The sequence below is a fragment of the Bombina bombina genome, chromosome 3 (assembly GCF_027579735.1).
Source record: "Bombina bombina isolate aBomBom1 chromosome 3, aBomBom1.pri, whole genome shotgun sequence".
Classification (NCBI taxonomy): Eukaryota; Metazoa; Chordata; class Amphibia; order Anura; family Bombinatoridae; genus Bombina; species Bombina bombina.
In genome coordinates, this window is record NC_069501.1 from 210,106,479 (window position 1) to 210,119,514 (window position 13,036).

At 43.1% G+C, this 13,036-nt stretch overlaps 1 protein-coding gene across 7 annotated transcripts in view; it reads left to right on the forward strand.

Moving 5' to 3' along the window:
• The window catches only part of NCOR1 (nuclear receptor corepressor 1), a 1,077,134-nt gene that overhangs the window by 857,516 nt on the left and 206,582 nt on the right, over nucleotides 1-13,036 (forward strand). For all 7 annotated transcript variants that reach the window (XM_053706113.1, XM_053706112.1, XM_053706115.1 and 4 more), the window contains one exon: nucleotides 11,503-11,643. In XM_053706113.1, the coding sequence (XP_053562088.1) occupies nucleotides 11,503-11,643 (141 nt within the window). The remainder of the gene's footprint in view (nucleotides 1-11,502; nucleotides 11,644-13,036) is intronic.

Below are 13,036 nucleotides of genomic sequence, written 5' to 3' on the forward strand. Positions count from 1 at the left end.
TCACCTTAAACAGTAAAGATCAGTCTTTATCTATAAAAGAATTATCACCAGAGGGTTCTGTCGAGGGGGAAGTTATGCCGACTAACTCTCCCCACGTGTCGGACCCTTCGCCTCCCGCTCAGGGGACGCACGCTAATATGGCGCCAATTACATAAGGGACGCCCATAGCGATTACCTTGCAGGACATGGCTGCAATCATGAATAATACCCTGTCAGAGATATTATCTAGATTGCCTGAATTAAGAGGCAAGCGCGATAGCTCTGGGGTTAGGAGAGATACAGAGCGCGCAAATGCTGTAAGAGCCATGTCTGATACTGCGTCACAGTATGCAGAACATGAGGACGGAGAGCTTCATTCTGTGGGTGACATCTCTGACTCAGGGAAACCTGATTCAGAGATTTCTAATTTTAAATTTAAGCTTGAGAACCTCTGTGTATTGGGGAGGTGCTTGGGTAGGTATTAGCTGCTCTGAATGACTGTAACACAGTTACAATTCCAGAGAAATTATGTAGGCTGGATAGATACTATGCGGTGCCGGTGTGTACTGACGTTTTTGCTATACCTAAAAGGCTTACAGAAATTATTAGCAAGGAGTGGGATAGACCCGGTGTGCCCTTTTCCCCACCCCCTATATTTAGAAAAATGTTTCCAATAGATGCCACTACACGGGACTTATGGCAGACGGTCCCTAAGCTGGAGGGAGCAGTTTCTACTTTAGCAAAGCGTACCACTATCCCGGTTGAGGACAGTTGTGCTTTTTCAGATCCAATGGATAAAAAATTAGAGGGTTACCTTAAGAAAATGTTTATTCAACAAGGTTTTATTTTGCAGCCCCTTGCATGCATTGCGCCTGTCACTGCTGCGGCGGCATTCTGGTTTGAGGCCTTGGAAGAGGCCATCCATACAGCTCCATTGGAGGAAATTATTGACAAGCTTAAAACGCTTAAGCTAGCTAACTCATTTGTTTCTGATGCCATTGTTCATTTGACTAAACTAACGGCTAAGAATTCCGGATTCGCCATCCAGGCGCGTAGGGCGCTATGGCTTAAATCCTGGTCAGCTGACGTGACTTCAAAGTCTAAGTTACTCAACATTCCTTTCAAGGGGCAGACCTTATTCCGGCCTGGCTTGAAGGAAATTATTGCTGACATTACTGGAGGTAAGGGTCATACCCTTCCTCAGGACAGGGCCAAATCAAAGGCCAAACAGTCTAATTTTCGTGCCTTTCGAAATTTCAAGGCAGGAGCAGCATCAACTTCCTCCGATTCAAAACAAGAGGGAACTGTTGCTCATTCCAGACAGGCCTGGAAACCTAACCAGTCCTGGAACAAGGGCAAGCAGGCCAGAAAACCTGCTGCTGCCCCCAAGACAGCATGAAGGAACGGCCCCCTATCCGGAAACGGATCTAGTGGGGGGCAGACTTTCTCTCTTCGCCCAGGCGTGGGCAAGAGATGTTCAGGATCCCTGGGCGTTACAGATCATATCTCAGGGATATCTTCTGGACTTCAAAGCTTCTCCTCCACAAGGGAGATTTCATCTTTCAAGGTTATCAGCAAACCAGATAAAGAAAGAGGCATTCCTAAGCTGTGTGCAAGACCTCCTAGTAATGGGAGTGATCCATCTAGTTCCGCGGACGGAACAGGGACAGGGGTTTTATTCAAATCTGTTTGTGGTTCCCAAGAAAGAGGGAACCTTCAGACCAATCTTGGATCTAAAGATCTTAAACAAATTCCTCAGAGTTCCATCATTCAAAATGGAAACTATTCGGACCATCCTACCCATGATCCAAGAGGGTCAGTACATGACCACAGTGGACTTAAAGGATGCCTACCTTCACATACTGATTCACAAAGATCATCATCGGTTCCTAAGGTTTGCCTTTCTAGACAGGCATTACCAATTTGTAGCTCTTCCCTTCGGGTTGGCCACAGCCCCAAGAATCTTTACAAAGGTTCTGGGCTCACTTCTGGCGGCTCTAAGACCGCGAGGCATAGCGGTGGCTCCGTATCTAGACGACATCCTGATACAGGCGTCAAGCTTTCAAATTGCCAAGTCTCATACAGAGATAGTTCTGGCATTTCTGAGGTCGCATGGGTGGAAAGTGAACGTGGAAAAGAGTTTGCTATCCCCACTCACAAGAGTCACCTTCCTAGGGACTCTTATAGATTCTGTAGAGATGAAAATTTACCTGACGGAGTCCAGGTTATCAAAACTTCTAAATGCTTGCCGTGTCCTTCATTCCATTCCACGTCCGTCAGTGGCTCAATGCATGGAAGTAATCGGCTTAATGGTAGCGGCAATGGACATAGTGCCATTTGCGCGCCTGCATCTCAGACCGCTGCAATTATGCATGCTAAGTCAGTGGAATGGGGATTACTCAGATTTGTCCCCTCTACTAAATCTGGATAAAGAGACCAGAGATTCTCTTCTCTGGCGGCTATCTCGGGTCCATCTGTCCAAGGGTATGACCTTTCGCTGGCCAGATTGGACGATTGTAACAACAGATGCCAGCCTTCTAGGTTGGGGCGCAGTCTGGAACTCCCTGAAGGCTCAGGGATCGTGGACTCAGGAGGAGAAACTCCTCCCAATAAATATTCTGGAGTTCAATATTCAATGCTCTTCTAGCTTGGCCTCAGTTGGCAACCCTGAGGTTCATCAGATTTCAGTCGGACAACATCACGACTGTGGCTTACATCAACTATCAAGGGGGAACCAGGAGTTCCCTAGCGCTGTTAGATGTCTCAAAGATAATTCGCTGGGCAGAGTCTCACTCTTGCCATCTGTCAGCGATCCACATCCCAGGCGTAGAGAACTGGGAGGCGGATTTTCTAAGTCGTCAGACTTTTCATCCGGGGGAGTGGGAACTCCATCCGGAGGTGTTTGCTCAACTGATCCATCGTTGGGGCAAACCAGAACTGGATCTCATGGCGTCTCGCCAGAACGCCAAGCTTCCTTGTTACGGATCCAGGTCCAGGGACCCGGGAGCAACGCTGATAGATGCTCTAGCAGCTCCTTGGTTCTTCAACCTGGCTTATGTGTTTCCACCGTTTCCTCTGCTCCCTCGACTGATTGCCAAAATCAAGCAGGAGAGAGCATCGGTTATTGTGATAGCGCCTGCGTGGCCTCGCAGGACCTGGTATGCAGACCTAGTGGACATGTCATCCTTTCCACCATGGACTCTGCCTCTGAGGCAGGACCTTCTAATACAAGGTCCTTTCAATCATCCAAATCTAATTTCTCTGAGACTGACTGCATGGAGATTGAACGCTTGATCCTATCAAGGTGTGGCTTCTCAGAGTCAGTCATTGATACCTTAATACAGGCACGAAAGCCTGTCACCAGGAAAATCTACCATAAGATATGGCGTAAATATCTTTATTGGTGTGAATCCAAGAATTACTCATGGAGTAAGGTTAGGATTCCTAGGATATTGTCCTTTCTCCAAGAGGGTTTGGACAAAGGATTATCAGCTAGTTCTTTAAAAGGACAGATTTCTGCTCTGTCTATTCTTTTGCACAAGCGTCTGGCAGAGGTTCCAGACGTCCAGGCATTTTGTCAGGCTTTGGTTAGAATTAAGCCTGTGTTTAAAACTGTTGCTCCCCCGTGGAGCTTAAACTTGGTTCTTAAAGTTCTTCAAGGAGTTCCGTTTGAACCCCTTCATTCCATTGATATTAAACTTTTATCTTGGAAAGTTCTGTTTTTGATGGCTATTTCCTCGGCTCGAAGAGTCTCTGAGCTATCTGCCTTACAATGTGATTCTCCTTATCTGATTTTTCATGCAGATAAGGTAGTTCTGCGTACCAAACCTGGGTTTTTACCTAAGGTGGTTTCTAACAAGAATATCAATCAAGAGATTGTTGTTCCATCATTGTGTCCTAATCCTTCTTCAAAGAAGGATCGTCGCTTACATAATCTGGACATAGTCCGTGCCTTGAAGTTTTACTTACAAGCTACTAAAGATTTTCGCCAAACATCTTCCGTGTTTGTCGTTTACTCTGGACAGAGGAGAGTTCAAAAAGCTTCGGCAACCTCTCCTTTTGGTTTCATAGAATAATTCGCTTAGCCTATGAGACTGCTTGACAGCAGCCTCCTGAAAGGATTACAGCTCATTCTACTAGAGCTGTGGCTTCCACCTGGGCCTTTAAAAATGAGGCCTCTGTTGAACAGATTTGCAAGGCTGCGACTTGGTCTTCGCTTCACACCTTTTCAAAATTTTACAAATTTGATACTTTTGCTTCTTCGGAGGCTGTTTTTGGGAGAAAGGTTCTTCAGGCAGTGGTTCCTTCCGTTTAATACTGCCTTGTCCCTCCCATCATCCGTGTACTTTAGCTTTGGTATTGGTATCCCATAAGTAATGGATGATCCGTGGACTGGATACACTTAACAAGAGAAAACATAATTTATGCTTACCTGATAAATTTATTTCTCTTGTGGTGTATCCAGTCCACGGCCCGCCCTGTCATTTTAAGGCAGGTATTTTTTAACTTTAAACTACAGTCACCAGGTTAGGTTTATTTTTCTGTTATACTTCGTGCGGGAGGTTAGGTTTTTTTTGTGCGGGTGTTTTTTTTATTATTATTATTATTATTTTGCGGGCAGTTGGGTGTGTGTTCGTTATTTTGTGCGGGCGGTTGGGTGTTTTTTCGTTATTTTGTGCGGGCGGTTGGGTGTTTTTTCGTTATTTTGTGCGGACGCTTGCGTGTTTGTTTTACGCTGCATCCAGGTGGATTCTTTTGGCTGCCCAGCGCAGCCAACATTCTTTTGGCTGCCCAGCGCGGCCAACATTCTTTTGGCTGCCCAGCGCGGCCAACATTCTTTTGGCTGCCCAGCACAGCCAACATTCTTTTGGCTGCCCAGCGCAGCCAACATTCTTTTGGCTGCCCAGCGCAGCCAACATTCTTTTGGCTGCCCAGCGCAGCCAACATTCTTTTGGCTGCCCAGCGCAGCCAACATTCTTTTGGCTGCCCAGCGCAGCCAACATTGCTTTGGCTGCCTCGCGCAGCCAACATACCTTTGAGGATGCATGCGCAACTGGCGAACCTGACGGACGCGTTACAAACGCGATTATAGAATATATATATATATATATATATATACTGTATATGGCAGTTTATAGTTTAACTGAGTTAGTGAGACTTGGATAGAACTGATCCCATTCTTAGGATTTTTGAAACCCTTTGCAGTGAAGTCATTTTGGGTGATTGTTAAGGACTTCTTTTAACTGTTGTTTATCTTTTCAGTTTTATTTTAGTCTTTAAATAGGAGCTTTTGATCGTTTTGGTCTGTTCAGGGGTTGTTCATGTTCTACATTAATCTGTTCATACTCCAGAATTTGCTGTGACACAATTTTTTTTTCTTGTGTCATTGTTTCAATTGACAAGGTCCTTGCTCTACCTTTTCTCAACTTTAGGGGTTCTTATAGTCTCCTATGACAACCACATGAGTCTGGAACACTTTCATAGTAATCCAGGTCACGTACAGCAGTGGTAGTTTAAAATATAAAAAAAATATAATTTGTTCAACTATCAATTTTTTTTTAATTTTATTCCAAATTCAAATGTTCTAAGATTTATTTATTTTTCTCCGTGATAGATGAAGGTTACATTGGCCCTTATGCTAGTAGTAGTTATAAATTATCCTTTTGGCTGCTTTCGTATGCAAATATTGCAGTTGAGGTTTCAAGCTCTGTTGTTTCTACCCTTGTAGATTTGTCAAATTATTTAACCAATCGTCCATACATGGTTGTCCTTCATTTGCGTTTTGGCGGGTAGGTAGTATTTTCCGAGAAGGAACCTTCTGCAGAACAATGGTCTGTTTTTAAATACACTTGTCTTGTATCTTGTGTGATGAAGTAATCTCAGACCACTAAATTATTAAACAATGAAGAAACAATAGGGTTTTTCATATGTACTTTTTATTACGCAATTTTTTTATTAGATTTTTCATCATTTTTATTCTAGAATATGACATCAGTGCGATTGAATTTGTTCTACTATTTGTATAATTGGATAATTGTATAGCGTACAACCTCAAACTTAATCAACTTGCTGCACTGATAACAGGTATGATTATTACCCAACTTAATGGTACTCATTTTACTGACCTCGGAAGGATGAAAGGCTGAGTGGACCTTGCCGGGATCGAACCTGCAACCCTTGGGTTGCCACAGATCTCTATAACAGTGCATTAGCACGATGAGCTATCTGTCCGGCTTTCACACTCTCATGGCATGGTATGGCATACACACTCAGGATGAATTCTCCACATGCTTTTAGACAAGGGTTCTTAATGTTACAAGAGAGGATCAATACCATTTAAACGTTAAAACACCTTAAAAGTACATTTTGAAATTAATCATGTCTGATCAATTTGTAAATCCCCATGGATTCAACAGTATTAAAGTGAAATAAACTTTTGTGAACTATGTTATATATAACACTTTACAATTTGTCACTGAAAACCTTTCAAGATATGCACTATAGAATAGAATTTATTCTATAGCCTGATTTCTAAACAGCCGGGTCATAGACTGGTACCGGGCCATGACAGTCCTGCTGGTGGTATAGAAAATTGTATGTAGTTGGCACTATCTAATTAATTAACAAGGGTTATGTAGTATATATTAGAAACCTCAGGTAACAATTAAGGATTACCCTCAATGGTGCTACCCACTCCAATTGTATTATGACAGCATGAAAGAAGAAGAAGGTTATAAATGTGGGGTCTCCAGTTGGCAGTCGGTTTGCACCCTGTCCAAGTAAGGGACCCTCACTCTAGTTAGGATAAGGGAGATACCCGCTCAGATAACCCCTGCTCACCCCCTTGGTAGCTTGGCACGAGCAGCAGGCTTCTCTCAGAAGCAATGTGTAAAGCATTTGCACATAACACACAGTGAAAACACTACAAAAGGGCACCACACCAGTTTTAGAAAAAAAATAGCCAATATTTAAAACAAGACCAAATAGGATAAAAATCCAGCATACAGTAATAAAAATATGAATGCTGCAAGATGTATTCAAAAACACAGTTCCTTGCAGTCGATAGCTAAACCTGGGGCTATCACGGCGTCGTGATACACAAAACCAACAGTTCAGGCCGGCCGCGGCGTCGCGGGCCAGCTACGGTGTCAGGAAGACCCGCAAACAGTACCTTGGATTTGCAGGGTGTCGTGATCCTTACGGTGAGCTCCGGAGAGCGGCGTTGCTTCCGGACTGGGTGCAGGAGTCGTCAGGCCCTTGGTGTTCACACGCGTTGCGGATCGAACTCCGGGCTGATAAAGTCAGGTGCGTCGGGGGTGCGAAGCGGGACGATGCGACGTGCGGTGCCCACAGGTTACGGTGCAGGCAGCGGCTCGGTGACGGCGTCCAGCGGCGTCTGTGAGACCAGGGCTGCGGTGTGAAGCGGGGCGGTGCGATGTGCGGTGTCCACAGGTCACGGTGCAGGCAGGGATGCCTGGACATTGGAGTCGATGGTGCTGGCGTCGGGGGGCCGGGGCTGCAGTACGGGACGGTGCTTCGTGTACCTCACGAGCGGTGTCCACAGGCCACGGTGCAGGCAGCGGCGCCAGTGTCAGCAGGAGCTTCGTCGTCGGGGATGCCCAGGCTGCGGTGTGAGCAGGCGATTCCGGAGTGCAGGGCCCACAGTTCGCAGCGGCTCAGTGAAGTCGTCCGATGACGGGGTTGGTGAGACCAGGGTCGCGGGGCAATGCGGCGTCGGTGGAGGCGTCGCAGTGATATCTCCTCTTGAACAGCACACAACACATAGTTCCCAGTGCTGCAGGTCTAGGAAACTGAAGTCTTTGGTGTCCCTGAGACTTCCAACAAGAGGCAAGCTCTACTCCAAGCCCTTGGAGAACTTTCTCAAGCAGGACACACGGCAAAGTTTACCCTTTGCACTCTTTTCAGGCAGAACTGCAGGCCAGTCCAGCAAAGCAACACAGCAAAGGGACAGTACTCCTCCTCCAGCTCTTCAGCTCTTCTCCTTGCAGAGGTTCCTCGTGAGTCCAGCAAGATCATAGAAAGATTCCAAGAAAGGAAGGGAGATTGGGGTGCATCTGTCTCTAAAACCTAAGATTTAATATTAAATTAAAATTTACAAATTAATCGCATATTGAAAAAACTTATAGAGGAGTTTCAAAAATCCACACAAACATACAAATACACTGGCCTTCTACCTCCAAGTGGCAAAATAACCCTTATTTAGTAGGATACCTGTAATCCGGTATAGGAGTGTTGTAACAATCAACACCCAAACCCTGGATAGAGTCCAAGATAACCTGTCATACCCCCACTGCAAGCTCTGACAGGCCCTCTGCTCTACACATAAGAAATACCGGCAGACCTGTGTGTGTGCACTGTGTGCATGTATCAGAATTTCAATCAATATATATATATTAGAGCTGCAACAATTAATCGATTAATCGATTAGTTGGTTTGCAATTAGTTGGTCTGTGCACAACACCAGCTGCTTCACTACAATGAGCTCCTGCACATGGTATTGTGTTTTATGGTTATGTCCTTAGCCTAAAGGACGTCTACAGACATTTTACTTTTCACTTTTCCAGGACAGTATACATTTACAACTACCCCTGGCTTATGTGCAACCCAGCTATAATAGTCATCATTTGTATTGTTTATATTAAATCCGGTTATTTGGAACTATGCTTTTCATGATATAGTGCCAAGCTTGTAATTTACACCTAGCCCTAGATTGATGGGAGTTATTTAAATTGATGTGCACTATTATCTCTTTGCACAATTATTAGCGTATTGCTTGCTATTGCTGATTATATGTACTGTAAAAATAAATGTTTACGGCTTTGTCCTGTTATTGATATAAAGTCCTTAGCGCATTTGATTTGTTTTTTATTGTTTTTTTTTTATATTTTTAATAAATTATGATATGTACCAGATTCAACCTATATGTATATATCTGTTATTTTTAGAGCGGACTAGATATTTCCCCCTAACATTATAGCTGGTTATTTACCATTGCATATAGATATTCAAGATATTTTTTATGTAAGAATCAAGTCAAGGGTTACTTTATTTAGAGGCCCCTTGCCAAGGTGAAAACCCGTTTGCATTGGTGAAGAGCTAACAAAGATAAATATCCCACTTTGGTGAAATTGGCAAATCCCTACTTATACATCTCAAGCACCTCAACACCATCTTAGTGCCTTTTCTCTGCTGCAGGAAATATAGCTGCAAACAGAGAACCAGCCTTAGCCAGAAGCATGTGGACATGTTGAGATTTTTGCATTTCAATGCAAAGTTTCTGAAAGAGTGAATAACAGAATGTTATTAACAGTGATAGTCTAACTCTTTCTAGTTCTACCTCTTTTCAAACAGGTTTTGTTTTGTTTAATTATAAAACTGTTCTCTGCTGCTTAAAAATTGGACAAACAGTTGTGTTAATGTAAAGTTTTAGTCTGAAGTTTATATTTGTATCACTCAGTGTGTGGATTTTATTTGAAATATAGGAAACAATTATTGATTCTTTTTTTATCCGATTAGATTAATCGAAAAAATAATCGGCCGATTAATCGATTATGAAAATAATCGTTAGTTGCAGCCCTAATATATATCAATATATATATATATATATATATATATATATATCAATAAACCCTCTTGATTGTACCAGCATAAGGATTGGCTGTGCAGTGTTTGCTCTTGCCTTCATTTTATATATATATATATATATATATATATATATATATATATATATATATATATATATATATATATATATATATATATATATATATATAATACGACTACTGGGCCCGGATAAAATTTACCGGGCCTTGAGGTGAATAGGTTGAGAACCACTATTCTATACAATATGTTGGAGTTTGTTCAAAGCAGAGGGTGTTGCACAGTTGGGTGTCCAAACTCCTTGACTTAAAATAAATGTTCTTCCTAGGTGTTATTTTTTCTTTCTTTCATCCTCTCTATGCCTTTGTTTGGATTGTTATACTTATAACTGGTGGGTAGTACTATCAAGAGATTTTGAAGGAAGCCCAGATTTATATTTATATATATATATATATATATATATATATATATATATATCCACTGGATCCACTCTTATCTCTCTAATAGGTCCTTTTCTGTCTCATTTGCTGGCGACTCATCCTCTCCACTGCCTCTGTCTATTGGAGTACCTCAAGGCTCTGTTCTAGGCCCTCTACTTTTCTCTATTTATACTTCCTCACTGGATAAACTTATCAGTAGCTATGGCTTCAACTATCACCTCTATGCTGATGATACTCAGATCTACCTATCCACCCCTGCACTCTCTCCTTCTGTCCTTTCCCACATCAGCGACTGCTTATCTGGCATTTCTTCCTGGATGGCCTCTCACCATCTAAAAGTCAACATGTCCAAGACTGAGCTTCTTCTAATCCCCCAACTAATTCTACTCCAGTTTCTAACTTTACTATCACTGTCGGTGACACCACTATCTCCCCATCACCCCAAGTCCGCTGCTTAGGAGTTACGCTCGACTCCAATCTGTCCTTCATACCCCACATCCAATCGCTCTCTTCATCCTGTCGTAACCACCTATGCAATATCTCCAAAATTCGTCCTTTCCTGAGTGCTGAAACTACTAAACAGCTAATCCATTCCCTAGTAATTTCCCGGCTTGACTACTGTAACAACCTACTAACTGGCCTTCCTTCCTCTCTCCCGCCTCTCCCCCCTTCAATCCATCCTAAATGCCTCTGCTAGGCTAATCCACCTATCCCGACGCTCTGTATCTGCCGCACCCCTCTGTGAGTCCCTTCACTGGCTCCCCATTCACAGCAGAATTAAATTCAAAATTCTCACTCTGACCTACAAAGCCCTTACCAATGCAGCCCCCCCATACCTGTCCTCACTCATCAACAAATATACTCCAGCCCGTCCCCTAAGATCCAACAACGATCTACTCCTTGCCTCTTGTACCATCACCTCCTCTCATGCTAGACTACAGGACTTCTCTCGTGCGGCACCAACCCTCTGGAACGCACTTCCTCGAGCTGTCAGACTTTCCCCCAACCTCTCCTCCTTTAAACGCTCCCTAAAGACCACCTTGTTCAGGGAAGCCTATAACCAAATCAGTAACTAATGAATTCCACTTGCCTAATAGTTGCCCTCTTCTAATTTCACACTGACAGCATTCCCACCTTTGCAGCCCCCACCTCCTGTTTCTCACCCTCCTACCCATTTAGATTGTAAGTTCCCACGGGAACAGGGCTCCCAATTCCTCCTGTATTTGTTTGTTAAATTTTGTCTGGTGTCTCATATTGTACTGTCCTTTTATCTTTGTTACATATGAACAGCGCTGTGGAATCTGTTGGCGCTTTATAAATAAAGAATAATATATATATATATATATATATATATATATATATATACTCTCATCACAGAATTATCTTTTTTAGATATTAGATATTTCTTTGTATATAACGCGTGTATTATTTTATCATGTATGTTTTGTGCCAATGTTTTTAGCTGCCATGAAAAACATGCGAGAGAGTACCAGGAGTCCAAGGACCGCAGAAGTCAATCTTAAGAGAAACTATGATGCAATGGAAGGAAATATTAAGCAGAATATGTCTATGAGAGAGGGAGCAGTATCAGCACCTATGGAAGGTGAGTTACTGTATTTACATTTTTTACCACCAAATGTTGTGTTAAAGTGATTTTTTCTATCATTATCAATTCCATTTCCCTGCCATTGTATAGCTGAAAATATTTCTTTCATAAAGGTGGTAAGAGTCCATGACCCATTACTCCTAGGAATTCCACTCCTAGCCATTAGGAGGATCAAAGATTCTTAAATCTCCAAAAGCCATTACAAACTATCTCACCTCACTGGTAAACCAGTCTAATCTTTGCCTCCCCAGGAGAAAGGTGAAGAATGTAGGCGCTCCATGTGTTCTTTTGTGAGTGGGCTTCTCAGACCGATTTGAGGCCCATTTTCCCCTTAGAGAGCTACGATTTCGACAGAGGAAAATGTATGGAGTATTGGATAGTGGCACAATGCCACCCAGTGGGAGTTAGTCACTGGCCTGCCACATGTGTCTCGGGCACTGTTTCCTAGCCTCCTCTTTATTGGATTATAGTCCACATAGTCAGATCCTGGATTAGCTATCTACTGAAAAGCAGTTTTCTTTCCTATGGCATGGAGAGTCCACGATTTCATTCCAATTACTTGTGGAGGAAGAGGCGGCAAAGAGCTCCTCAGCAAAGCTGTTAAGTGTCACTTCCCTTACCCATATTTCCCAGTCATTCTCTTTGCCTCTGTCAAGGGAGGATGTGCGAAGATGGTGTCTGAAGATCTTTAGTCCTTTAGTGGGTAATTTTCCCTGCAAGCAAGGATTGGGGCTATGCTGTGTCCATGTCAGTCTCTTTAGTAAGAGTAATGGTGGGTATTAGCATTTAGAAGGTGACGAGGTTGTCTTTGCTTATCTTCTAACATCAGTGCTACCCCTTTGTAGAAAACCAGAATTGGTTACTCTGTTTTTTCTTTTTTTACAGGTCCCTGCTAGCGGTCAGATACATTGCGGGAGTAGCTTATGACTTTTTAAAGTCAGGGACAGGGATTTTTGGAGCTCCATTTCTGAGCAATTTAACACAAGCCCAGAACTTATGGTGTGTGGGGACTGGGTGTCATGGTGACTTTTCCCTTCCATCCTTCTATGCCTCTTTGGTCCGTGGTTATCGATTTTTAAAAGTGCTTCCTTTTGTAGGGGCTCTTTTATTTTATTGTGCACGTGTTCAGTAACTGTTTATGGCTCAGGTTGTTGTACGAGCCAGCAGCTCTGTTAGAGCGGTATGGTATTGCTCTATCTATACATTTCATTTTTGCGGTACATCCGTTTTTCTTCACGGTTAAATCCGCAGGCTCAGATAAAGTATCTGTTCATTTCTATCTGTGACATGTTTTCATGGCTCAAGGATTTGATCGCCATTTTGGATTTTGACTAGCTTCATTAGCGGTCCAAGTTTTCCGCCGCAACATCTGGATTGTGGCTCTGCATCT